This window comes from Ornithorhynchus anatinus, chromosome 16 (genome assembly GCF_004115215.2).
Source record: "Ornithorhynchus anatinus isolate Pmale09 chromosome 16, mOrnAna1.pri.v4, whole genome shotgun sequence".
In the NCBI taxonomy this organism is placed as follows: domain Eukaryota; kingdom Metazoa; phylum Chordata; class Mammalia; order Monotremata; family Ornithorhynchidae; genus Ornithorhynchus; species Ornithorhynchus anatinus.
In genome coordinates this window covers 24207461-24235269 of record NC_041743.1, presented here as the reverse complement: position 1 = coordinate 24235269, position 27809 = coordinate 24207461, and the positions used below count along the sequence as shown (strand labels likewise).

Here is a 27809-nt window from a genome sequence, read left to right as displayed (position 1 = left end):
CTGCGGTGTCTAGCTGTCCTTGTTCCAGAAGAGTCTCATCTACCACAAGGGAAGTATTGTTCGGGAGCTGCAAGACCCCGCTGACTAGGCGATTGGCTGTGTAATCTTTGTGAGGAATGAATTTCAAGTGGTTCATATTCTCAATGGTCATCTGGAGATTAAAGGACTGCAGAAAAGAAAACTGAATGAGAAAGGCCCTCAAAATCATAGTTCTTCTAACAGCTCTAAAGACTGCAACACAACACATTTGGGAGAACAAACACCCGAGAGTCCTTCCTTTTCTAGTACACCCAATTCGGCTAAACCAACTGTTTCCATTCACAATTTGGAAATACTACATTGAAAGCAGAAGGGAATGTTCTTCCCATCACACAAGCCTGTTGTGGTAGCATATGAACATGATCCATAAGTTGGGGCAAATAGATTGGAGGGAAGAAGGAACAGTTGGCTGGGGCCACGCACTTGTGCACAAGGTGGGATGCTGCTAAACTTCCCACCCTCTCGCTCAGCCTTATTGTACTTTGTGTTTTTCATTCATTCATTCAATTGTATTTACTGAGGACTTACTGTGGGCAAAGCACTGTACTAAGCACTTGGAAAGTACAATTCGGCAACAAATAGAGACAATCCCTACCCAACAACGGGCTCATCTGGGGGCATCTTATAATACTTAATACAGAAATATGACAAAGAGGGACAAAGAGGTGAAGCATTTTGCTTGCGCTGGATGAGACAATAATATAGGAATTTGTATCAAAAAAATCAGTCATGGGGAGACTTCCACCTCATTGGCTTGTGTCCTCCCCAAAATTTAGTACAGTGCTTGTCATACAGTAAGCGCTTAAATACCACAATTATTATTTCACATCATCTACCCACTAAATCATTAACATCCACTGAATCCAAAACATGACTTTCCTCAAGGAAATAACCCCTTATAATAGAAACTCCTGTATTTGACTGAGGTTTTACCACTTCCTCATAAATCCATGTACATTAAGGTGCTAAATGCTCTCCTTACTGACACTACCTTGTCTGGTCTTTTGTCTCCTCCCTCCTATCCCTAGGCAACTTCTAAAAGAAGGAGGGGGAAACGCTTGGGGGAAGGGAATGCAGAGTGCCTTCTTCCTTTTAAAATAAGGACTTCCGAGGACAGAGATACTGTATTGCCGTAAACCACGACTGTCTCACAGTAAGTGTTAAATAGATTGAAATAGTGACCTAGAATATCACATGAACTGAAGAAAAATTAATTCATTCATTCACTGAATAGTATTTATTGAGCGCTTACTATGTGCAGAGCACTGTACTAAGCGCTTGGAATGAACAAGTCGGCAACAGATAGAGACAGTCCCTGCCGTTTGACGGGCTTACGGTCTAATCGGGGGAGACGGACAGACGAGAACGATGGCAATAAATAGAGTCGAGGGGAAGAACGTCTCGTAAAAACAATGGCAACTAAATAGAATCAAGGCGATGTATATTTCATTAACAAAATAAATAGGGTAATGAAAATATATACAGTTGAGCAGACGAGTACAGTGCTGAGGGGATGGGAAGGCAGAGGGGGAGGAGCAGAGGGAGATGGGGCGAAAAGAGGATTAAGCTGCGGAGAGGTGAAGGGGGGGCGGTAGAGGGAGTAGAGGGAGAAGGGGAGCTCAGTCTGAGAAGGCCTCTTGGAGGAGGTGAGTTTTAAGTAGGGTTTTGAAGAGGGGAAGAGAATCAGTTTAGCGGAGGTGAGGAGGGAGGGCGTTCCAGGACCGCGGGAGGACGTGGCCCGGGGGTCGACGGCGGGATAGGCGAGACCGAGGGACGGCGAGGAGGTGGGCGGCGGAGGAGCGGAGCGTGCGGGGTGGGCGGTAGAAAGAGAGAAGGGAGGAGAGGTGGGAAGGGGCAAGGTGATGTAGAGCCTCGAAGCCTAGAATGAGGAGTTTTTGTTTGGAGCAGAGGTCGATAAGCAACCATTGGAGGTGTTTAAGAAGGGGAGTGACAGGCCCAAAGCGTTTCTGCGGGAAGATGAGCCGGGCAGCGGAGTGAAGAATAGACTGGAACGGGGCAAGAGAGGAGGAAGGGAGATCAGAGAGAAGGCTGACACAGTAGTCTAGCCGGGATATAACGAGAGCCCGTAGCAATAAGGTAGCCGTTTGGGTGGAGAGGAAAGGGCGGATCTTGGCGATATTGTAGAGGTGAAACCGGCAGGTCTCGGTAACGGATAGGATGCGTGGGGTGAACGAGAGAGACGAGTCAAGGATGACACCGAGATCGCGGGCCCGAGAGACGGGAAGGACGGTCGTGCCATCCACGGTGATAGGGAAGTCTGGGAGAGGACCGGGCTCGGGAGGGAAGATGAGGAGCTCAGTCTTGCTCATGTTGAGTTTTAGGTGGCGGGCTGACATCCAGGTGGAGACGTCCTGGAGGCGGGAGGAGACGCGAGCCTGAAGGGAGGGGGAGAGGACAGGGGCGGAGATGTAGATCTGCGTGTCATCTGCGTAGAGATGGTAGTAGAAGCCGTGAGAGCGAATGAGTTCACCAAGGGAGTGAGTGTAAATGGAGACCGGAAGAGGGCCAAGAACTGACCCTTGAGGAACTCCAACAGTTAAAGGATGGGAAGGGGAGGAGGTGCCCGCGAAGGAGACTGAGAATGACCGGCCAGAGAGATAAGAGGAGAACCGGGAGAGGACGGAGTCCGTGAAGCCGAGGTGAGATAAGGTGTGGAGGAGGAGGGGATGGTTGACAGTGTCAAAGGCAGCAGAGAGGTCAAGGAGGATTAGAATGGAGTAGGAGCCATTGGATTTGGCAAGAAGGAGGTCATGGGTGACCTTAGAGAGAGCAGTCTCGGTAGAGTGGAGGGGATGGAAGCCAGATCGGAGGGGTTCCAGGAGAGAATGGGAGTTAAGGAATTCTAAGCATCGATTGTAGACGACTCGTTCTAGGATTTTGGAAAGGAAGGGTAGTAGGGAGATAGGGCGATAACTGGAGGGGGAAGTGGGGTCAAGAGTGGGTTTTTTTAGGATGGGGGAGACGTGGGCATGTTTAAAGGCAGAGGGGAAGGAGCCATTGGAGATTGAATGGTTAAAAATAGACAGCACTGAGTCACGGGAAAGTGAAAAGACATGAAATGACAGATACTTTTTTTTGCTAGGGGTGCCTTTGCGATTAGAAATTTAATGCAAACACTTTAGGCATTTTGCAGGTAGAGAAACTTTAATGGAACTATATACTATCACTTGCAAAATATTGTTCCAGGGTGACTAACAGGAATACTGTCACTACCTGCAGATCTACAACCTACAGTTTTTAACAGTTATTCCAAAATGAAGAATGTCATTTTCTTACTAAACCATCAATCATATCATCACATTTTATTACAAGATTTTACCACTATTTCCATTGGAATATCTGGAATTACAATTATCAAAATGCTCAAGAGGTACTGACCTTCCAGATAAGTTATGGGCAGGGAATGCCTGCTAATTCTGATGTTTACTCTCCCAAGGGCTTAGTACAGTGCTCTGCACATAGTAAGTGCTCAACAATACTACTGACTGATTGATTGGAATTAAGGAGATAATTAGCAAAAATGACCAATTTGTTTTTACTAATTTTTACGAAAAGGTCCGAAGACAATCCTAAAATGCTACCTAACCTTCATGTTTTCCCACCAGAATAGTAAAAACTGGAAAAATTGGACAACATAAGCCTTTTTGTCAAGACTTGTGACAAGAGGATTTTTTTTTTTTTTTTTAACAAAGTTAGAAATATTTTGGAGACAAATGAAAATTTAACCAACACGTATGTAAAACTCTGAAAGAAGTTAGTGATTTTGATGACATAGCTAAAAAAGAAGTAAGCTGGTTAAGGATAAGTATTTTTAAGATATTCATCTTGGCAGATTCATTTGTAATTTCAAATTAACAGCTCTAGTGATTTAATCTTCATTTATGGTCACCTGCCATATTTGCAAAATAAATCTTAACACTTACTGCTGGAACAAGTTGCTGAATAATGCGATATAAATGCTCTGTGAAGATACTGTTTCTTGGGCAGCCACTTAGGTTAAGTGTGAATTTTCCTAAGGCGAGAACATCTCTTCTTGTGTAACTGAGAAATACAAACACACACACAAAAAAGGATTGCCATAAATATCTCAAAAACCGAGAATTAACCTACTGCAGGAAAGTCATGTTTTGAATTCAGTGGGTATTAATGGATTAGTGGGTAGATGATTTGAAATAATCACTGTCGCCGACCTGTTCGGAGCCATTATAAGATGCACCAAACACGTGCGGGTATGCTCTTAAGTACGCAAGCTAGATTCCAAGATAAGGAGGCTTGGGGAACTCTCTAAGGGGGCCTATGTGCCATATTGCCAGGTAGATAGCTCTCATCTGCTAAACTCTTTGCTGCCTGGGATTCTTAATAAAAAAGGATACACAATCCTGGGAGGAATAGAGAATACCTCAAATAGACACAGTGAAATTCTTCATAGCGCTCTCCCTCCTATCTAACCCCTGCTTGTCCCTTCCTATAAGAATTATGTATTTGTTAAACGCTTACTATGTGCCAAGTCGAGCACTGTTCTAAGTAATCAGGTTGAACACACTGTCTGTCTCAATCCCCATTTTACAGATGAAGCATAGAAAAGTTACGTGACTTACCCCAAGGTCACATATTTCACAAGTGGCGGAGCTGGGATTAGAACCCACTTCCTTGGACTTCCAAGCCCTTGCTCTTACCACGTCGGTTCTATCTAAACTCCCTGATTTCCTATTGTAACCCAGCCAGCACACTTCGTTCCTCTAATGTCAACCGACTCATTGTACCTTGATCTCGCCTATCTCGCTGCCGACTCCTCGCCCACATCCTGCCTCTGGCCTGAAACGCCCTCCCCCTCTTCATATCCGACACCCAATCACTCCTCTCCATCTTCAAAGCCTTATTAAAAGCACATCTCCTCCAAGAGGCCTTTCCTAAACCCTTATTTCCTCTTCTCCCACTCCCTCCTGTGCCACCTGGATTTACACCCTTTATTCACCCCTCCCTCAGCCCTACAGAACTACTGTACAAATCTGTAATTTCTTTATATTAATGTCTGTCTCCCCCTCTAGACTGTAAGCTCCTTGTGGGTAGGGAACATGTCAACCACCTCTATTAGGCTGTACTTTCCCAAGTACTTAGTATAGTTCTCTGTACATAGTAAGCACTGAATAAATACAATCGATTATTCCCCTTTTCTACTCGGCATTAGAAAGAACAGCCCTATCTGCTCTCCCCTCTGTCAACTACGCCCTTGGCTGTGTACCCCTTAAGCACTCTGATACTCATCCTAGCTCCACAGTATTTACGTAAATATTCCTATACTCTATTTCCTCCAGCCCTCATCTATTTTAATGTCCTTCTCCCCCTGTAGACTGTAAGCTCCTTGTGAGCAGGGATCTCACCTACCAACTCTATGTTCCTAGGTGCTTACTACAGTGCTCGGCAAACAGTAGGCACTTAAATACCATTGATGGATAATGGCCAAATTTTGGATTCTAGAATTTAACAGAGCACTTCATCAGCTCATCCCCTCCTCAAAATCCACTCTTCTCACTCCACCCCCAGCTCACATTCTCTGTTCTTAAGATAACCTACTCACTGTGACTTATTCTGTCTCTGACCTATTGTTCCCTCCCTCCTCCACCTTACTTTATAACCTCCCCCTCCCCCTTCATTCATTCAATCAATCGTATTTATTTAGTACTAAGCACTTGGGGAAAGTACAACACAACAATAAGGAGTGGCAATCCCTACCCACAGTGAGATCACAGTACCTCCCCATCGTCAAAGGCCTTCTGCGATCCCAACTCTGCCGGAAGGCTTTCCCTGCATAATCTCTAAAATCTCCCCTGCTTCTCTCCAGTCCTTCCCTCCTTCTGCACCATCTTTGACTTTTCATCTTTCCCAGCAGTATCTCAAGAAAAGATCTCATGCCTTCTCTCAAAATCCACCCCCTCTGCCTGTCCCTGCGACCTCAACCTTCCCGCCCATCTTATCGAAGTGCTTGCCCCTTCCTTCTTCCCTTCCTGAACGCCATCTTGAACTGTTCACTCTCCGATGGCTCCCCCGGCCGCGACCGCTTTCAAACATGTTCATGTCTCCCCTATCCTAAAAAAAACCTCCTTAGATCCCACTGCTCCCTCCAGTTATCACCCCATCTCCCTCCTACCATTCCTCTTGAAGCTCCCTGAGCGAGTTGCCTACATTTCCTCTCCTCCAATTCCCTCCCTGACACACTTCAACCTGGCTTCCACACTCTTCACTCCACTGACACTGCCCATTCAAAGGTCACCAATGATCTCTTTCTTGTCACCCGATGACCTCTATTCCATTCTCATACTCTTGGATTTCTCAGCTGTGTTCAACACTGCTGACCACCCCCTTCTCCTGGAAAGGTCCAACTCCGGCTTCACTGACCCGTCTTCTCCTGGTCCTCCTTCCATCTCTCTGGCCACTAATTCTCAGTCTCTTCCGTGGGCTCCTCCTCTGCCACCCAACCCCTAACTCTGGGCGTCCCTCAAGACTCAGTTCTGGGTGCCCTTCTATTCTCCATTTGTGGCCATTATCTTGGAGAACTCATTCACTCTACTGGGCTTCAACTACCATCTCTATGTGGATGATTCCCAAATCTATATCTGCCTCGGCTTCCTTGCCGACCTCCCTGCCTCCTGTCTCTTCCCCACTTCAGCCCCTAAGTCACTCCGCTAACCAGATCATTTTTCTACAAAACCATTTGGTCCATTTTACCGAACTCCTCAAGAACTTCAAGAAGCACAGTGCTTCTGTTCCCCCATTACCCTGTACGCTCCCGGAGAGCAGGGATCATGGTTTCTAATCTATTATACACCGCCAAGCAGGTAGGATAGTGCTCTTACATACCGTAAAAGCTCAATAATGAGAAGTGGCGTGGCCCAGTGGAAAGAGCCTAGGCCTGGGAGTCAGAGGACGTTGGTTCTAAACTCAGTTCTGCCACTTTGCTCCAGGGTGACCTTAGGCCAATCACTTCACTTTTCTGTGCATCAGTTTCCTCATCTGAAAAATATGGATTTAATACCTATTCTCCCTCTCTTCTGTGAGCCCTGTGTGGAACATGGATTGTGTCTGGCCTGTGTCTGCCCTGATTAATTTGTATCCAGTATAGTGCTTGGGCCCAGAGCGCTTAAAATACTACAGTTATAGTTATTAACATAGGATCTACGAGAAAAGCAGAAGGAATTCAAACTATTTTACATTTTTGACACAGTTTTGGAGTAAACAAAGTGAGCAGAAAAATTACTTCTTAACCAAATTAAAATTTTTCAGATGTTGGTTGCTTCATTTTTGCTTTTCTAAAACCACCCAGCTCTCCCTCCCTGCAAAATCTCACCTGAAGTACAAATACTTACACAGTGGAGATAAGATGCAGTATAAGATATTCAGCAGCTAAGCTATCTCCCAAAAGGGCCTGAGTGAGAAACCCAAGTAGTTCCGCTCGAACCGGTGACAATTCTGACATAAAACCTGAAACGACTGAGAGGAGGCAAGAACAAAAAAAGGGCAAGGGAATCTTAGCATCCTGGGATCACAAGTGCTACATGCAAAGAGAGATTTCATTTGACGGCTGCTAAACATGAAAAGGACTCTCTTGTGGGGTTCCCTGTATTTTTCCAGACTTCTTTCTATATCCTTTCTACTTACTAGTCAGAGGGTAAGACAGTCATAAATGATCTATTCATGCCAACTTAAAACGAATTCCATTTCTTTTCACCATTCATGCTTATACAGAAGCAAAACAGAAATAGACTTCATCATCAGTTCTATTTTCACACCATGAAGAGAGAGACAATAAGTCTGGGTGTGTGCAATTGCTAAACTACCCTGTGCCCTCCCCTACACTGTCTCCTACAGTGAGGGATCCGGTGGTTGGTCTCTCTGGGAGGAATTTCAGCCAATGAACTAGCTGGATTACTGAATGACACCGACTATGCTTGAGGAGCTTCATCTTTTCCTGACACATGGCCATTTCAGGTTTGGGCAGCAAGTAACCTGCAGAGCCCGGCACTGTTCTTATGTTAGTAGGGTGGGAAGGATGTGTGTGTATGTGTTGGGGGGTGGTTGCTCTGACCTCTCTCTTCTCCCATTCCTTGCTGCGTCGCCCTGACTTGCTCCCTTTATTCATCCCCCTTCCCAACCCCACAGCACTTAAGTACATATCTGTCATTTATGTATTTATATTAATGCCCATCTCCCCCTCTAGACTGTAAGCTCGTCGTGGGAGGGGATACTGTACTCTCCCAAGCACTTAGTACAGTGCTCTACTCAGTAAATACAACTGACTATCTCCTGATAGGAGGGGCTGTAAAGAAGCCCAAGTGTTTTCTAATCAACAGGTCGGCCTGCCCATTCTGGTAATTTAGGGCTGAACTGCAGGACATGAAGAAATTCCTTACTGCAATAAAAAAACTTGAACCAATAATCGAAGGTCAAATTTTTTGACTAGTTCATTGATCCTTAAGTGCACTACAAAATCGAGTTCTTAGTGAATGAAACTTTGTTTCAAGTAAGCAATTTTGTTACTGCAAATAGTAAGCACTTAATAAACAGCATTATCATCACAGTAGAAATACAGGTCTTAAATCCTTTGCACCCCAGCACTGCATGTAATTGGGATGAATAATAGAGGGCTGATCAACAGGACCCTCAGGGTGATCATCACAAAGCAAAACCAATCTATGGGGCAGTTACAGAGAAGCATCTCCAGGAGGAACTCTGATGATGGACACCTCAGAAGAAAATATCCAGCTGTCTAGCTCTTCCTCTCTGATGCAGAACTTGATGTTGTGATTGGGTTGCACAGAGGATACTTTCGTGAGTCACCTTAAGGCTAATTGTCTGAGGGTGTAGAGACAATGTTTCTCATCTGTGTGTTTGGGAACTCGGGCAGGACTCTAGGTTTGGCACTAAACACCTGGCTTTTCCACCCGACACCCCCTTTGTAGAAAACAAATACATGTTGCAAATGCCATTTTTCACAATACAACTATCCTCGGTTTCTCTGAGACTGTTTAGCCAAAAATAATCTACGGCGTTACTTCCAGAGGCAATGAATTCCTTGAACTACAAGTGGATTAATTGATTATCTGTCAAGAATATATAATGGGAATGGTCCCTTCATGAATCTTTCCATTTTCATTTTCCTCCTCCTTGTTAATTAGCTTAGGTCTGTCTCCCGAATAGACTAAAGTCATTGAGTGCAGAATCTCTTATCTCTAGTGAGCTCTCCCAAGCATTCAGCAGTATTCTGATCGGGTGGGGGCTTAATAGATACTAACGATTATTACGCTTACAGCTTTTGCTCTCCTCTTCTTTAAGGCAGGATGGTAATAATGGATTGATGTGCTGCAATTTCTGGGCTGAAATCACATGAATTCTTGGAACTAGTGAGGCAGGAGGGCTATGTACCCTTTGTTCTTCTGCAGTGTCCATACATTCCATAGGATCCAGAAATGATGAGGCATCGCTAAAACAGATAATAATTAAGTGCTGACTTCAGTGACACCAAATGCAAATTGTTATATTTTTGCAAATGTGCAGAGAATCCACACCAAAACTGATATCCTTATTTACTTTGCACCCTCAGATGTTTTTTTTAATGCATGTACAAGTAAAAGCATGTACACAAATGTATTTCACCTAAATTCCAAAGTATTTCATCTAAATTTTTACATTCATGTAGAATTTTCTACAAGGCTTTACATAAAGATGACAATTATTCTGGTCATCCTTCAAATCCTTTTTAAATAACTTATGCCTTCCATTTTAACAAATGCTAAAGACTTTGTGAAAAAGCATCAAGGTCATTTTTTCTTTAGGATAACATGGTTAGGTCAACACTTGTATTATGCAATGCATTACTTTAAATTCGTCACCTTTTAAAACATCTATTAAATATCTTCCTTTGCTGGAAACACTAAAATTGAGTTGTTGCCAATTATTTCTTTAATCTCTTTTAGAAACACAAAGGTTTAATATCAAATGGTATCAAAAGAAGGCTTTATAAGAGAATAACCAGGTCCTCACCGCTCTTCATTGTTCAGTATGCTTAACACAGGATCCACAGACAAAATGCCATATATCTCCAAAATATCATTGACTTTGAAACTATCCCAACTTTCATAAACCTGAAACAAAGAGACAAAGAAAGTCACAGCCTAATAGGTTGAATGAGACTCTTACAAAAAAATTCAGTTTGAAAGTCAAGAAAAACAATACACCCAAAACTTGACACAGACACCACCTAATGACCAACACAACCTAATACATATAGGAAAGACTCTAGCAACATGATTATTTATTGGCAACTTTAAACTTTTTCCACATTTGCCTATGCAATGATATTGGATCACACATTTTTCCAGTGCAATAATTTTAGTCGACTGCATGAAGATGGAGCATCATCCTTGAAGTTCAGCTCAGCACTTACTAGCCAGGCTGAACATAGCACGACATGAAAATATTTGAGTAGTACATCCGTAGCTCTGAATTAATGATATTCAGCTGCCAATCTGGAGTTTAATGATCAATGAAACATCAAATGAACACTATTGATGCTAGGCAATATACAATGCATGACAAAGAAACTTGCTTCTAGGATCTTACAAGGTAAGGTGGATTGTCTTCTTTTTTCCTTTTGAATTTTACAGCGAGACGCAGAATTTTAATTGTGCTCTGGTAAAGACAGTAGCTTCACCAAAGAAAACCTCCTGAAGGAGTTTGGATTTAATACAAAGTAGAATGTTGTCCTAGCTCTTCTTCACTTTACCATATCAGTCAGTTAAATCTCATTTATTTTGTCACTATATCGATCGCTGCTATTTACTGGGTGCTCAGGTGCTACACATGACTGTACTAAGCACTGGGGAAAATACTATACAATACAATCGGTAGACATGATCCCTGCCCCAAGTAGCTCAGTCTACAGTCTATAAACAGGACACGAATAGGACGGCAGTACTTTAAGTGTACAAGATTTGGGAGCTAGCTGGTGTTCCCAGTTAACCGCAGAGAATATCAGCAAATGTCCCAGACTGTCACCTACCTCTACTGTTTGGTATTCTTAGCACAGGATTCAGACATACCAATAAAATATCATTTTACTTTGAAACCATCCCAGCTCTCAAAGAGGGTTTCTTACCTTGGTGGGAGAGGTTGGGAGGAAAATGCAAAGGGACTAGTGCGGAGCAATCCTTTGGGTCAAAATAAGATACAAAAGTCCCCTGGCTATGAGGTGGCATAACCCTAACCAGAGATCCACCTGGAGCTGGCAGCAGCGGGGGAGACCACTCCTTGTATGTTGCATTTCCAGTCCTAGAATGGACCCAGAACTCTCAAACCCCAGACTGGGAATAGGACTCAGGAGTCCTTGCAACCTCCAAGTTTCAGCAACAGACTGGCTAATCTAAATCCTTGTTGCTTGGAAGCTTCACCCAATATCTCAGTTAAACTGAGTAAGGCCAGGCTCCCCGTGAATCGAGCTCATTACCTTCACGAGACATGCAGGACCTTTTTCTCCCGGCAGAGGAAAGTTGAGATCGAGTGAAGGGGAGCAGTTTGGGGAACACAACTGCTGTCCAGCTGAAGCTTCAGTTTCTAAACGTTTTGGCTCTCCAAAACCATGAAGATCACCACCATTCCCTGAAACGAGAATTATTTTAGCACTTTCTAGGTCCCCCAGAAGAAAAAAAGAAAAGAAATTAGGACAGACTTCCCAATTTCCATTTAAGGGAATAGACTTTTAAAAAAATAATATCTGTTAAATGCTTACTATGTGCCAGGCACTGTACTAAGTGCCGGGATAGATACAAACTAATCATGTTAGACGCAGTCCCTGTCCCTCATGGGGCTCACAGACTTAATCCCCATTTCACAGATGAGGTGAGGCACAGAAGTGAAGTGATTTGCCCAAGTTTACAAAACAGATTGGGGCGGAGCTGGGACCTGCCTAATTTTGCTCAGCTTTCAGAATTACATGTAAACTAATATTTTCTGTTAGTCTTTTGGCAGATGGATAGGTGGAGGCTGTTGAAAATACCGGACTTATTTAAAAATGTGTTGCTCATTCTATTTTTTTTTACCATATAGACCACAAAAATGGTTTTCTGGCCAAAAAACCTTTGCAGTTAGGCCTACTATTATATTGTCTCGAACTGCAATGGATGTTTGTGATGAGCCCGCAACAAATTGCTTTACTAGGGAATGTTTGTGATCCTATGAACAACAACGAAGGAACTGGGCTGCTCTACTTCAGGGTGGGTTGTTGCTGGCCCGTGGGGGTTGGGGCACGGAGGGAGGTGTGGCCTTCTCTCCCTGCTCTACCCTGTAATGGGCCTAGACCAATCAACAACTGCCACGCAAAGCCAGAGTGGCAACGCTTAAGGCAGATAAAAGGCGGTCACTTTGCGAGGAGGGAAGCACGAAGGGAGAAGGCGTTCTAGGAGGGAAGCAGCATCGAGAGACGCAGCATGAGGGAAGCGGCGTGTGGAGGAGGCTTGCAGCGTTAGCGATCCGTATCGCCAGGAAAGTCTCCCAACCTTCTGTGCGGGATCAAGAGAACGTGCTCCCTTGACCAGCAGACTGGTACTGGACCCTTGGTGGAGTGGGTGTGAGGGTGTGCATGTGTCACTCCCTTGCACGCTGGTAATAACTATGTAAAACTTTCCACAGTAACCTTGGTGGTAGGTGGTTTGGTTTGACTCTATTACCTGTCATGGAGGCCATCCGATCCAGGCAAGTCATGGATGGTACGAGCCAGGGGCTCGTGAAATGTTTGCCAAAGCTATTCAACAACAGTAAAGAATTATTGATCTGGAAACTATATAGCTCTATAAAATAGCCAAGAGCTCGAAATTTCACATTCATATCCAGGAAAAAATTGTATTTAAAATTCGTATAACCCTAGTCATGAAATAACTGTGACTTCTTCCCTCTACAAATCCAATATGCCCATAGATATTTTTTGTGATTCATTGCCAAGAACTTTCCCAGAACAATGTTATGTCCAGAAGAACTCTGTTGAAAATGTTTTAGCCTGACAAACTTCTGCTGGCAAAGAAGTACCCATACACCATTACCTACTGAACACTGTCAGGAGCGGGCAAGTTTGAGTGGTTACACTGCTTTCCTACAGGTCGAACAGACTGGGGACAGGAATTGGGAAAGGGCAGAATGGAGGAGGGGGAAGGCCCGTGGAGTGTATTGTATTCTCCCAAGTATTTAGTACAATGCTTTACACATAGTAAGCGCTAAATAAATACCACTGGTTGACTGAGGGGTAGTAACCCCCAGAAAAGCCACCACTCTGCACTCCATAACCTACACCAACTTTGTCATTCCTTCCCCACACCCGAGAAACATCTAGTCAGCAGAAATCCCAAGTTAACTTTCACATCATTGGCCATGGTTAAATTTTCAAAAATTCTATGCCAGTTCCAATGACAAAATGTATCAGAAGTAAAGAGAAAATTCGGGGAGGGAAATTAGTGTATTTTCACTTCCTTTGTGCTCAACTTTGGCACAAGAAAGGGCACTGTGGTAAGAGCCTGGGATCAGGATTCAGGAGACTTGAGTTCTAATCCTTCTGCTATATAACCTCGAAAATTTTAACCTCTCGGTGCTTCAGCTACCAATTGCATTTAACAGAAGAGCTCTCCCTCTCTCTCAGACTGTGAGCACCTGACGGGACAAGGACTATACCTGATTATTTTACATACCATAACTGGAAAACAAGAAATCTCTTTTGTAACTATAACTTCAACTAATGGGAACTGAATAAACTCTGAAAAATCATTTAACTTGTTAGGGAAGAGTAGCTATTTAATTTTGAAAAAGATAGTGGCTCCCAAAACTCTTAATTCAGGGTTTTGCACAGTAAGTGCTCAATATATATCACTGATGATGATGACAGATGTGCAAACTCCCTCCCTCAGTCTGTGAGCCTTATGTGGGATAGCCTGATCAGCGTGGCCTAGTGGAGAGAGAGCACAGGCCTGGGAGTCAGTAGGATGTGGGTTCTCATCCCGGCTCCGCCACCTGTCTGCTGTGTGACCTTGGGTAAGTCACTTCACTTCTCTGGGCCTCAGTTACCTCATCTGTGAAATGGGGATTAAGAACGTGAGTCCCATGAGAGGCATGGACTGTGTCCCATTTGAATACTTTGTATCTTACCCAGCGCTTTGTAGAGTGCCTGGAACATAGTAAGTGCTTAAAATACCACAATTATTATTATTATTCATATCTATCCCAGTATTTAGCACAATCCCTGCCATATAATAAATGCTAAATTCCAAGACTAAACACCGTATTATCTGACTTTCGAACTTCCACGTTTTCTACCTGTATGTTGATCTTTTTGTTTAGACGGATGTAGCTCCATATCTTCATCATCTTCATAACTTCTCTTGTGGCGACTCGGAGTGTAGGAAGTAGAGGGGCTAACGCGTGCCTGGTTGGCACTAACATATGCGTACATGGAGGCATTAAGGACAACACCATGCAAATTTGACGATTAAAATTAGTTTACTTATATAATGTTCTGGTAACGACAGCATGGTAATTTGCTTAAATATGTCAGTAACCACCACCCCTCCCCAAAACAAAAGGGAAAAATTAAAGAGGGACCAAATTGTACTGAATTAAGTCAGGTACAAAATGCCCATGCAGAATTTTCATGTGCTTTCAAAATAGGGAAACTAGTAGGGAATTAAAAAAACGCGTGTCTCCCTCCAACTGGTAAAGAAGTACAACCGATTTTGCCATATTGGCTAGAACACTGTTAGGAAATTAGGGAACCGTCTTCCAATAATGCACTTCTACCTGGGTTGAACATGAACATGGAGACAGAAGAAAAGATTGGAAGGAGCATGGGGTTGGGAGTCAGGAGACCCCAAGTCCTAGTCCAAGGTCTGCCACTTGCCTACTGAGGGGCCTTGGGCAAGTCACTTAACTTCTCTGGGCCTTATTTTTTCTTATTTTCAAATGGGGATAGAAAAAACTGTGAGTCCTCTGTTGGACACAGATGGTGTCTGACCTCATAAGCCTGTATCTACCACAAGACATCAGCATAAAAATATTATTTGTTAAGGACTTACTATGTGTGGAGCATTGAACTAAACTCCAGGGTACAGATAAAATGATCAAGTTGGATAGCCCCTGCCCCTCGTGGGGCTGACAGCTTTCCCCCAGATCTTAAAACACAGAGCAAGCGCTTAACAAATACCCCATTAGGAGGAAGAATATGAATGTCTGTTTTACAGATGGGCAAACTAATGCACTTGGTATACTGCAAGTACTTAATAAATACCATAATAATGAGAAGAGTAATAATGATGCCAACAGCACTGGTAAAGGAAACCTTAACATGGAGCTCATCAGAAAAAACCCTGTACTGTGGGAGAATCAAATGCATACACATGCATTCGTGAGTTTAGAGACTGAATTTCAAAAGTGAATTGAAAATGAAAGTTTATAAAATATACTTCTACATGGCAGGCTTAGAACTAATTTTTTATGTATACAGCTAAATTCCCAACTGTACATGTTTCTGGAATCAACGTGAAGTGACCCTAGAATTTAGGTTTAAGAACATCTTGATTCCTCCATGAAGCTGTTTAACTTGCAGCCACACATCATTTTGCTCAGGTGACATTAAATCAAGCCCAAATGGTATTTTACTCCAATTCGGCTACGCTTTGATAACTACCAAGTGAATTCATGACAGTGAACTCAATGAATTGAAAACTTCACAGTAACCTTTAACTTTCTTAGGATCCACGCAAATAATTTAAGAACTTTTTCCTCAGAATGTATCAATATGTTATGTTGTGCAATAAAAGAGCACAGAATGGGACAAAGGATATTTCTTTTTACCCATGAGGATTCTCCAGGCACTGGAACACAATAAAGGTCTGTCTTTCTAAAGTGGCAGTTTTTTGCAGAGTTGAAGTCAATTTCTTGTTTGAGGCTAAAAATACAAACAGCATAAAACAAACATTTGAGGATAAAAACTCATTTTAATCACTATCTTTCACCCAGACTTACATTACGCTGCTTAACATATTTAGACATGAGACAAATTACTGAATAAGCAAATCCTTAGTCTTAAAACACTTTCAATTGGAAAGAGATTAGGCATTACATCTGGGTTTAAGTTTACAGCACTAAAATATAGAAAGATGCCAAAATTGAATAAACCACATACATGAACACTGTACTATATGTTTCAAAAAAGAGTAAAAAATTAGAGTTGCTTAACAGGGTGGCTTTTAGACAAGACAATGATTTTCTTTCAATAAAATGCAATTTATGCCCTTTCTTAAAACTAATTACGCCATTGATCCTTCAAAAATAAGAATTAAAGACAACCAAACCAAGACAAAATTCTAGAAAGCTGAGCGCTAAATCATTTTTTTCTACATTTAAGCGCTTACTATGTGCCTAGGCACTTTTACTGAGCACTGGGGTAGGTACAAGCCAATCATATTGGACACTGTCTCTGTCCCAGATGGGGCTCACATTTTACAGATGAGGTAACTGAGTCCCAGAGAGGTGAAGTAACCTGCCCAAGCACAAATGGCAGACAAGTGGCAGAGCCAGGATTAGAACCCAGGTCCCTCTGACTTCCAGGCCCGTGATCTATCCACTAGGCAACACCGCTTCTCTACGTCGGACAGTGCTTGTTGTGAGGGTGTCTGTGGCTGAAGAGGAGATGAGGGTGCCCTTCCAACCTCAACTGTCAGTCTGAACGAAAGGAGATCCCACACTGCTGTAGAGGTGGGCCTGGTCTGTAAGCCCACCCTCTCCAAGACTGAACTTCAGAGGAAACACCTGTAATGGTAACGGCCACTACATCTCAGAGCTAGAGACCAGGCAAGCCAGTTGTATTGGATATATTCACTGGGAAAGAACACCTGGTGGCTTCCACATTTTGGGCCACTGTTCCCATTCCCTTGGAAGCTCCACTCAAAGTCCATTATAGCTGCAAGAAACGAATACCTCTTGTTCTATTTAATAAAGTTAGGTTTATACCAAGGGTTTGTGGCTTTTTTTGGAGCTTAGCCTGGGTACGACATGCATAACCACGTAAGTGGCTCCTCTCTGCAGACACATCTACCTGAAAGCATAACTAAAAATTGCATTGACCGATTTCAAAAAACATACCCCACATTCTGCTACATCTCTGTATTTTCCAAAATGCAGAACCTGTAACACAAAAACAAGCTTGGCTGGGTACGGTTTATCTTTAAACCACAATTATTGTGAATGGAATCACCAAACTACTATCAAATTTAACTGTGAACTTTCTGTGTTTTCAAAATTCAAATGAAAGGACTTTTATTTGTTCTTTCATTTGTAAAGCTGTCGAAGCATTAAGATGAGGCCAAAAGCTTGAAAAGGAATGTAGAGGACATATGCACACATTTCTCCTACAATGGCGTAGTTGTGTTCTTGAACCAACCTTGTGATTGAGAAAATTACACTTATAATAACTATTGATTCAATGAGAAACAAGGATTAGGGAGTAGACGATTTGTGGATTCCACCCTCACTGACATCTTTTGAGATAAATTTATACATTAATTGTTATACCTTCACTAACAAATGTTTAACCCCCTTTGCCGCTCATCATTTTACCTGCAGGACAGTCAAAAAGACTCGTGGAGTGGAAAGATCATTCCCTGACACTTCTGTCACGTTATATTCAAGCTGTGTAATGAAATATGCATTACACCCAAAATGACTGATCTAATAAAGATTTCTCTACCATTACTGCAGGACCACCTCCGCATTCACAGGTAAATGAAAATACCTCTCAAAATTCCCAGACAATCTGAATTACTCAGAACTGTTAACTCGATTCTCAAAAATAATGACTCAAGGGTTTTGCTAACTCTCAACCCTTAGAACTGGGAAGAAAACAGAAGTCCCACGTGGAACATGGACTGCGTCCAACCTGGTTACCTTCTATCAACCCCAGCGCCTCTACAGTGCCTGGCACACAGCCACTTAGCAAATACCATTTAAAAAACAAAAGCAAACAAACCAAGAAAGGGCATCCTTGTTATGTTCTTTCACAGCTTCTACTGCAGAAATCACCAGGTCACTGGGAGCATCTCACGTTTGGCTGAGCTCACTAAAAATGGAGCTGCTTAGTGACTGTGAAGCACAGTGGCCTGACCAGAGTCCTAGGCCTCTCAGAGATTTAGCAATCTGGGACCCCAGGCCTGCCGATATGTCATTTATTTGGGCTTATTTATATTGATGGCTGTCTCCCTACTAGGCCTGGAAGCTTCGTTGTGGGCAGGAAATTGAGCCTGTTTATTGTTGTATTGTTCCCAAGTGTTTAGTCAGTGCACGTTGTAAGCGCTCAATAAATACGACTGAAAGAATCGGAGGAGGAGAACATAAAGCGATGGCTTCTTTGGTTATGGGGACCAGCCAGAGTCCTAACGAATCTCTGAATTGAGGAGCAAAACCAGGCCCCCACCTCGAGGCCATTTGAAAGCTTCCAGCTGGTCTAGGATTAGGGGGAGCTACCCCAGCTCTTCGCCTCCCTGCTCTGACCACTTCATCCACTTGCCCCCAAAGAGGGCAATGCAGATTGCCTACTGCACTGAGGGAAATAATCACCTCTTGCCCTCACCTCAAGTGGTACTCTCCCAACTGCTTAGTACAGTGCTCTGCACACAGAAAGCACTGTGGAAACAAGGAATATCACTGACTGATTGGAACAGAGCTCCATCAAGGATAAGTGGGAACGTTCCCCCACACAGGACTATAGCTTAGTACCTCTGAGCAGTGAAAACTCTGATTTTCCCAGAACCAGAGCTTGACATTACTCATTCTGGCCAGCATGCATTTCTTTTATTGGTATTTGTCAAGCACTTATAAGTGCCAGGCTGGACTATATATACACACAAGTAATCAGGCTGGACACAGTTTCTGTTCTGCTTAGGACTCAGTTCTAATCCTCTTTTACAGATGATGTAACTGAGGCACAAGAAGTTAAGTGACTTGCCAAGGTACAACATACAGAAGCGGAGCAGGGATTAGAACCCAATTTTCTTAAATCCAGGCCCATTCTCTTTCCATTAGGCCACTCTGTTCCCTGGATTTTCAGGATCAACTCTTTTACTCACATTTAAAATGTGAAGGACATTACAGAGGAATATAGAAGGAGTAAAAGACACAGCTGAGCTCAAACGACTTATTATCCAAGGGGAAAATGGGGCTCGTGTTACTTTTAACATATACTTTAAGTGGCTTCCAGGTACAAATCTAACTACTGCATCACCTTTAAAATGTTTCAGCATCAGATCGGATGAATAAAAAAAAACTAAGCTTAATTATCCTAGCCAAGTTTGAGAAGTGGTGTACTTAACTTGCTTTTGAAATTTGGTCAACTGTCTCATAGCTCCATGTAAAATTCAGGATCGAACATATCCTGAACATAAACGGAATTTCTAAAACTGTTGGGCTTCAGATAATGAAGGGACATCATTCAACGATGGTACTTCAGGAAAAAGAATTGTCCCAATTAAAAACATTACGCATTAGTGCTTTAAATGAAGTGAAAAAACTGTAAAGCAATGAACGTTTATGTTAAAAATTAGGTTTGGAAATAGTACAGTACTTTTACACTCAATTGTAAAGAGGACAACAGCAGAAACCGTATCTTCTGATTTTCTTTATGGTATTTGTTCAGTGCTTACTGTGTGTCAAAAATTCCTATAAGCGCGCGGTAGGTACAAGTTAATTATGTCGGACACAGTCCCTGTACCACATGGGATTCCGGTCTAAAGTACAAGGGAGAACATGTATCCGTGTTACAGCTGAGAAACTGAGACACAGAGGAGTTAACTGACTTCCCCAAGGTCACAGAGCAAGCTATCGACAGAGGCAGGATTAGAACCCAGGTCCTTCCGACTCCCAGGACCATGCTCTCTCCACTAGGCCATACTGCTTCTCACAGGCATTTGTAAAGTGTTTACTACTATGTGCCAGGCACTGTATTAAGCTCTGGAGTAGGTATAAGATAATCAGGTCACACATCGTTCATGTACCAAATGGGCTCACAGTCAATCTTCATTACACAGGTGAGGTAACAGGCACAGAAGTTAAGTGACTTGCCCAGGTCACCAGCAGACAAATGGAGGATCCGGAATTAGAACCCAAGTCCTCTGACTCCCAGACTTGGGCTCTTTCCACTAGGTCACGCTGCTTACCCTATCCAGTCCTTACTTCATTCTGCTGCCTGGATCATTCTTCTACAAAAACGATCTGGACACATCACCCGCTCCTCAAAAACCCCAGTGGTTGCCCATCCACCTCCATATCAAACAAAACTCCTTTCCACTGGCTTTAAAGCAGTCCATCACTCTGCCCCTCCTACCTCACATCTCGCCTACCTCTCCTTCTACAACCCGGCCAGCACACCTCACTCCTCTGGTTCTAACCTTCTCATTGTGCCTCAATCTCTCCGGCCTTGCCACCGCTCCCTAACCCACATCCTATCTCTGGCCTGGAATGCCCTCCCTCCTCTAATCTGCTACACAACCACTCTCCCCCACTTCAAAGTCTTATTGAAGGGATAGCTCCAAGAGACCTTCCCACTTTTCCTCATCTCCCACTCCCTTCTACATAGCTCTGCCTTGCTCCCTTTGCTCTTCCCCCTCCCACCCCAAAGCACATATCTTAAAATCTGTAATTTTATTTATTTGAATTGATGTCTGTCTCCCCCATTCTAGACTGTCAACTCATTATGAGCAGGGAATGTCACTGTTTATTGTTGTATTGTACTTTCCCCAGCACTCCAGTACAGAACTCCACACACAGTAAGCGCTCAGCAAATACGACTGAATGAATGAAGTAACTCTGGCCTCCTGCAGAAGGCTGACAGCTATAAGAAATCTTTACTCAAAATAAAGTTGGAACCGCAGAAAAATACCATTTTCATCAGTATTAGGGATCACTATAATCGACAACCTTTTTTTAAGCACATTCCTTTGGGCACTGAGGAAATTGGGGATGTTACTGTGAGGTTATGTACAAAAAAAAAAGAACTACTAGAATTGCAATAATAAAGAACATGAAAATAAAGCTGCCAAAGCAGATCAGCACGAATGAACGGGACTTTCAGGGTGAAAATTTTCCTTCAACAAGGAGTTCAAATGACCTCCAACCTTTCAAAGTCCTACAAAAGCCAGAAGAGCTTTGGAGCAGTGATGCTACCTGGATGATGGAGGATGAGATTGGAAATAGGACTTGAGTCAATCAATCCAATCAATTGCAAAGGAACGTGTCTACCAACTCTGCTGTTACTGAACTCTCCTTAAAGCTTAGTACAGTGCTCCGCACCCCAGTAAGTGCTCAATACCATCATCGACGATGATGGCTGTATTTATTCAGTGCCTACTGTGTGTGGGCAGAGAATAAAGCACTTGGGAGTCCTCAGATGCCCTGTAGCATTTGGGCCCTAAGGTTAGTGAAGTCAAAGCCCACTTTAGAATCTTAAAACCCTCAGCACTGAAATGTTGAGATGATTTAGTTTCTTGGCCAGCTTCTCGCTTGAGTTGGGGAAGGAGCTTCTCATTGTTTATGAGGGCAGAAGGGGCCTCACTGAGCTTTTAAATCATTTTTCTGGCTACTCTGTATTCGTGTATGCTATTTAGTAATAATAGTGGTAGATGGTTGTATTTACTGCATCCACTGGATGCAATTCACTGAACTATGCTTCAGAATTCTATTATTCTCAGTTCCTACCAGAGCAGGAAGGACTGTGTGGCCACTGCCTTTGTGATTACGATCCGTGCCCTTGTGGCTCGAGGCTGATGTGGTTCAAACAGCTCAAGTAGCTGGATGCTCCTTCTGGAGTAGGTCCCATTCTCCCAGCCTCAGGGAAGACTGGATGTCAACAAACTTTTTCGATCTTCTATTTTTATTTCATGTCCCACTGCTGTCAAACTCTGTCAATCACCAAAGGACATGCTACCTATCTCGTTTCTGTTGTCTACTTCGACCTGTCAGCCTCAGTGGAAAGAGTACGGGCTTTGGAGTCAGAGGTCATGGAGTTCGAATCCCAGCTCTGCCACTTGTCAGCTGGTGTGACTGTGGGCAAGTCACTTAACTTCTCTGTCCTCAGTCACCTCATCTGTAAAATGGGGATTAAGACTGTGAGCCCCACGTGGGACAACCTGATTCCCCTGTGTCTACCCCAGTGCTTAGAACAGTGCTCGGCACATAGTAAGCGCTTAACAAATACCAACAATATTATTATTAGGGAGAATTTTCAAGAAACCTTAATTACCGACTGAGAGGTGACTCTGGAAAATCCTGGGTTCTCTTAATATTCTCCAGTTTTGACAAGATCCCTTCCGTTTTTGCCACCTCCTCAACTCTTTCAACGAATGACAGCAAGGAGCTCACAGACTACTGAAGTTGGAAAACTCCACTCAGATTCATGACTAGAATTTTCAGACAGAATGGAGTCCCTGTTGCTTCTTCCCCTTCCCCTCTCCCACATACTCATGAACTTTCACAGAAACATCTTGCTCTTGTAATCGAGGTGGCTTAATGGAAAATTGGGGTAAAAAAAATCCATTGAGTTCTGGGACCATACCAGTAAACACCGTTAGTGATCAACTATAACCTTGAGAACTTGTTCACACTAGGCTGCAATGGATACACACGCCCACACACACTAAGTACTTAAATACCATAATAATATGTACCCATCAATCAATCGATGGTATTTATTGAGTGCTACTATGTGCAGAGCACTGTACTAAGTACTTGCGAGAGTAAACAATAGAATTAGCGGACACTTTCCCCGTCCATAACGATCTAATGGGCTGGAGGGTCTAGTACTTCTTGAGCACTCTGATAATTAACTGAAATTACTGAGTGCTTATTGTGTGTACAGGGTTGTATTAAGCCCTTAGGAGAAGTACAGTATAACAGATACGAGGTCTTTCATTCTCCTTTGGAAAAGATTCAGGATCAAGAAATGGACAAAACTTTATTCCAACAGTTTCTAAGCGTCTTGCGTTTTGTAGATACCACCAAACCCCTTGAAATACCAGCAGGGTAGTTTAAACTGTCAAGCCGAAAAAAAGGTTTGTATTTTCATATTTCTCTACCATCAGGCCTTAATTTACACTTCTTTTGCACATTTCAGTTTATGTAGAGTAAATTTTATACAATATGTGATTAGGCTTATGGACTAAATGAGTCTTCACATACAGCGAAGAACAGTGCAGACAAAAATGGTTTCAAGTGCAACTTAAAAGTGCTGAAATGAAAAATACAATTACGATATTCAGACGAAGGACAGAAAAAGTGCTGAACGTGTGGACTGGAACCCAACACGGAAAAGAACTTCCCTAGACAGGCCAGTGATTCCCTGTACAGGCCAGTGATTGAAGAAAAGGACGAGGGACTGGATGAGCACTCAAAAACGGGATGCTGCTTCAACGTCACGTACAGTAGGACAAATGAAGAAATCAGCTTTTATAGCCAGCAGACGACAGTTTGGAAAATTCAAAATGAAGTATGGGTTGTACAATGTGACAACTGCAGACCACAAAGCAGTAGCAAGATTACAAAGTGAAGCCAAACTAACCCAGATGGAACATGGACTCAATTGTATTTACTAAGCACTTACTGTGTAGAGAACACTATTCTAAGAACTTGGGACAGTACAATAAACAGAATTAGCAGACACACTCCCTGCCCATAATGAGTGTACAGTCCAGAGACAAATTTGTAGTCTGGAAGCCAAAAGATGAGAAATGCACAGCATTCCAAGATTCCAAGATTTTCGAAAGACAATGTACCCTTCTCATTTGGGGAAATAGAGTTATGGTACAGTCCCAAACCCCAGACACCTCAAAGGATAAATATTAATTATTAGTGGTCATCCTGGGACCCTAATATGTAAACCCCTATTTCCTGTGAATTGAAATTATCTGATTTTTCTTGCGGTGTATTTTTCAAGAATACACCCACAGTGTAAATCTGGCCCTGATTGAATATTTAATAGTAGAGATAACCCTCTGGCTGTTACTGCCATGTAGAGGTCACAGAGACCACAGCAGAGCAATGAAGCTGTGCCCCTGAGCAGCAGCATGGTCAGCATGGGCCTGGGAGCCAGGAGGATCTGGGTTCTAATCCCGACTCTGCCTTTTGCCTGCAGTGTGACCATGGATACATCACTTCACTTCTCCAGGCCTCAGTTACCTCATCTGTAAAGTGGTGATTGAGGCTATGAGCCCCATGTGGGACAGAGACTAAGTCCAACCCAATTTACTTGTACCCACCCCAGGGCTTAATACAGTGCCTGGCACAGAGTAAGTGCGCAACAGATACGATTATTATTGCTCTCAACCAACGAGTGATGGACTGGAAGCTGCCCCAGTCTCCACTGCTCACGTTTACCGACGACTTGGGATTCTTGCCGAGGCTTTCCACCAAGCGAGACACCCTAAACTGCACAGCCCCAGCAGGTTTCTTCTGCTTGCTCACACAGGAGGGGTGGGGGTGGGGGAGGGAAGCAGCCATGTGCTTCTTCATCATCTCTCGCTTACAGTGGACGACTCCACCATCATCACACTATTTGGATGCATTTTTCATACACTATCCTATAAAGAAAACCATGGACGACTGGCAAGAGCTCGGTCCAGGGAGTCAGGGGACCTGGGTTCCAATCCTGACTCCACCACTTGCCTTTGTGATGTTGGACAGTCACAACTTCTCTGGGGTCAGTCTCTCACTTGCAAAATAATAATAATAATGATGATGGAATTTAAGCGCTTCCTATGTGCCATGCACCGCTCTAAGCGCTGGGTTAGAGAGAAGGTAATCAGGGTGCCCCACATAGAGCTGACAGTCTTAATCTCCATTTTCCAGATGAGGTAACTGAGGCACAGAGAGGTTAAGTGACTTGCCGAAAGTCACACTGCTGACAAGTGGCGGAGCTGGGATTAGAACCCACGACCTCTGATCCCAAGCCCATGCTTAGGGATTCAAATACCTGCTGTCCCCCAACTGAAGATTGTTGAGACCCATGTGGGACCTGATTATTTGCATCCGCCCTAGAGTTTAGCACATAAGCAAGTGTTTAACAAATACAATTATTACTATTGTTATTATTATTATATTACAAATGTTGCAGCCAGAGTGTCATCAGGACCTTGCAATTAGTTCCCAAAGCGCCCTTGGGAAATCCCTAGTTTAGTTCATAGCTGCAATGTATGCACAAATTCATATACTTCCAAGCGTCTTAGGCAATAGGGATTGACTTAATATCAGTAGAGTTTTTACACGTATATTTATTAAGGGAACACAGTACATTAGCTTATTTCTATCACAGTTAATTTCACTAACAATGTAGGCAAAAATGCAATAGCAGTCATCTTACCCATTTGGTAGCATTGTTTTCTTTTAATTTTTCTCTAAAATATTCCATTACTTTCTTCTCCCAGTTAGAATTTGGGCCATTTTGGGCTAGAAAGATAGAAAACATGCTTTTAAAAAAACAGATTACAGTACACGTGGTATTTTACTCGAGTCGGTTTTTACACTATTTCTTGTCAAACGTGCCTACTCAAATTGCTAAAGCAATAGTCAAGGCTCACAAATCACCCTCAGATTGCATTCGCCTACGCCATCAAAAGGAGTTATTCATCGGTATAAATGAGAAACATTTCATTCGTTAAATGCTATTCACGGGAGCACCTACTGTATGTCTTGCACTAAGCCGGGGGGGGGGGGGGGGGGGGAGTACAAATGAGGAGGATAAATAGACACCTGCGTCCTTTACAGGGGCTCATAATCTAAGCCTGGGGAGAAGAGAAGAAGGCAACAAGACTACAAGATTGAAAATGATAAAACCACAAAGCGATATACGAAAACAATAAAAACATGAACAACATGTTTGGATTTCTACTTGGATGTCCCACAGACACCTCAAGCCTAAAATGTCCATAGCAGAACTCATCTTCCCATACAAGTCTCCCCCTCCCTTCGATATTCCTACCACTAAGATACCCACCGTGCCTTATAACTTGGCATTTTTCTCAACTCATCCCTCTCTATTCAACCCCACATTCAATCTGTCATTAAATCTTTCGGTTCTAACTTCACGGCATCTACTGGAATCCACTCTTTCCTTCTCCAGCCAAAGTGCTGCCATGCTGATCCAAGCCTTTATCAATATCCCATCTTGACTATTGCATCAGCCTCTCTTATGACTTTAGCCTCCCTGCCTCCTGTCTTCCCCTCTTGTCCCAGATCATTTATTTCTGAAGAAACTGTTCTGTCCTCCCATTTCTCAAAAGCCTCTAAACACTGCCCGTCCACCTCTGCGTCCACACAGAAACTCCTTACCATCAGCTTTAAGGCATCAATCAATTCTGCCTCTCCTACCCTGCCTCACTGATTTCTTACCTCAACCCAACCCACTTCTCTCCTCTAACGCCAACCCACCTCTGGAACCCTGATCTCATCTATCCCGCCACTGACCCCTTGCCCTCTGGCCTGGAACTCCCTCCCTCTTATATCCAAGAGTTCACCTCTGATGAGAAGCAGCGTGGCCTTGCGGGGAGAGCATGGGCCTGTGAGTCCAGACCTGTGTTCTAATCCCAGCTCCACCACTTGTCTTCTGTATGGCCTTAGGGAAGTCACAGCTTCTCTTTGCCTCCGCTACCTCATCTGTAAAATGGGGGTTAGGACTGCAACCCCATTTGGATGTGGACTGTGTCCATCTGATTAGCTTGTACCTACCCAGTGATTAATACAGTGCCTGACACATAGAAAGAGCAATGGATAGCATTTAAAAAAATTAAAAAACTCTTATCCCACTTTCAAAATCCCACTAAAATCAATATCTCCGCCGAGAGGCCTTCCCTGACTAAAACCCTCATTTCCTCTCCGCCCCCTTCCCTTCTGCATTTCTTGTGCACGCAGATCTGTACCTATTAAGCACTTAATATTCAGTCCACTCAACACTACATATCCTTTTATTCTCCTATTTCTCCGCTCTGTATTTTAATGTCCGTTTCCTCCTCTAGACTATAAGCTCCCTGTAGGCGGAGATCACGTCTGGCCACTCTATTACATCGTGCTCTCTCGAGTGCTTAGTGCAAGGCTCTGTGCAGAGTAAGCACTTAAATACCCTTGACTGACCGGCCGACTTCAGGTTTCTCTATCACTGCAGAAATCCAGGCTGGAGTCCACAGGCCCGGCCTAGGTGATGCGGTAAACACAGCACGGAGTGCGGGAGGCCTTCCTGGTTACCCAGGGGTCCCTAGGCAGGTTCTTTCCCAGAGTGGCTCTGGAAGGAAGGGGAGGCACTGCAGATTTCTCAGGTCTCAACCATCACGGCATTGCACGAGACAGGTCTGATGGTGCAGCTGCCTTTCTCGGCTCCTGCCTGGCCTGGGTAGGCTTCTGGGGGTAGGGGGCACTGGGGGAAGGGAGAGGAGGCTCTGCAGGCTCTGGGGACACCAGCAGGCCTAGGCATCCCCACCGGGTAGGGTGCAGCAGCTACTGATTCCCACTCGGGCAGGGAAACAGAAAAACCAACTCAGATGCAGAGTGGGGAAAAGACTCACATAGCTTGGATTAACATTGACCCTGCTTCTTCTAGCTGGCTCCGGATCTACCTGGCATTATGCTAAACACTTTATATTTATTATTCCCCAGGCACAGACATTAGAATTATCATTATTTCAGACATT

At 43.5% G+C, this 27809-nt stretch overlaps 1 protein-coding gene across 1 annotated transcript in view; it reads right to left on the bottom strand.

The window, feature by feature from the left end:
- LOC100084400 (minichromosome maintenance complex binding protein) overlaps nucleotides 1-27809 on the bottom strand; it is a 44511-nt gene that overhangs the window by 9802 nt on the left and 6900 nt on the right. The window contains 15 exon segments of the mRNA XM_029080371.1: nucleotides 1-166; nucleotides 3984-4101; nucleotides 7425-7548; nucleotides 9366-9538; nucleotides 10099-10199; nucleotides 11561-11712; nucleotides 14410-14541; nucleotides 15936-16029; nucleotides 16031-16036; nucleotides 17233-17274; nucleotides 19450-19489; nucleotides 19491-19562; nucleotides 19564-19585; nucleotide 24553; nucleotides 25490-25575. Of these exon segments, the coding sequence (XP_028936204.1) occupies nucleotides 1-166; nucleotides 3984-4101; nucleotides 7425-7548; nucleotides 9366-9538; nucleotides 10099-10199; nucleotides 11561-11712; nucleotides 14410-14541; nucleotides 15936-16029; nucleotides 16031-16036; nucleotides 17233-17274; nucleotides 19450-19489; nucleotides 19491-19562; nucleotides 19564-19585; nucleotide 24553; nucleotides 25490-25575 (1329 nt within the window).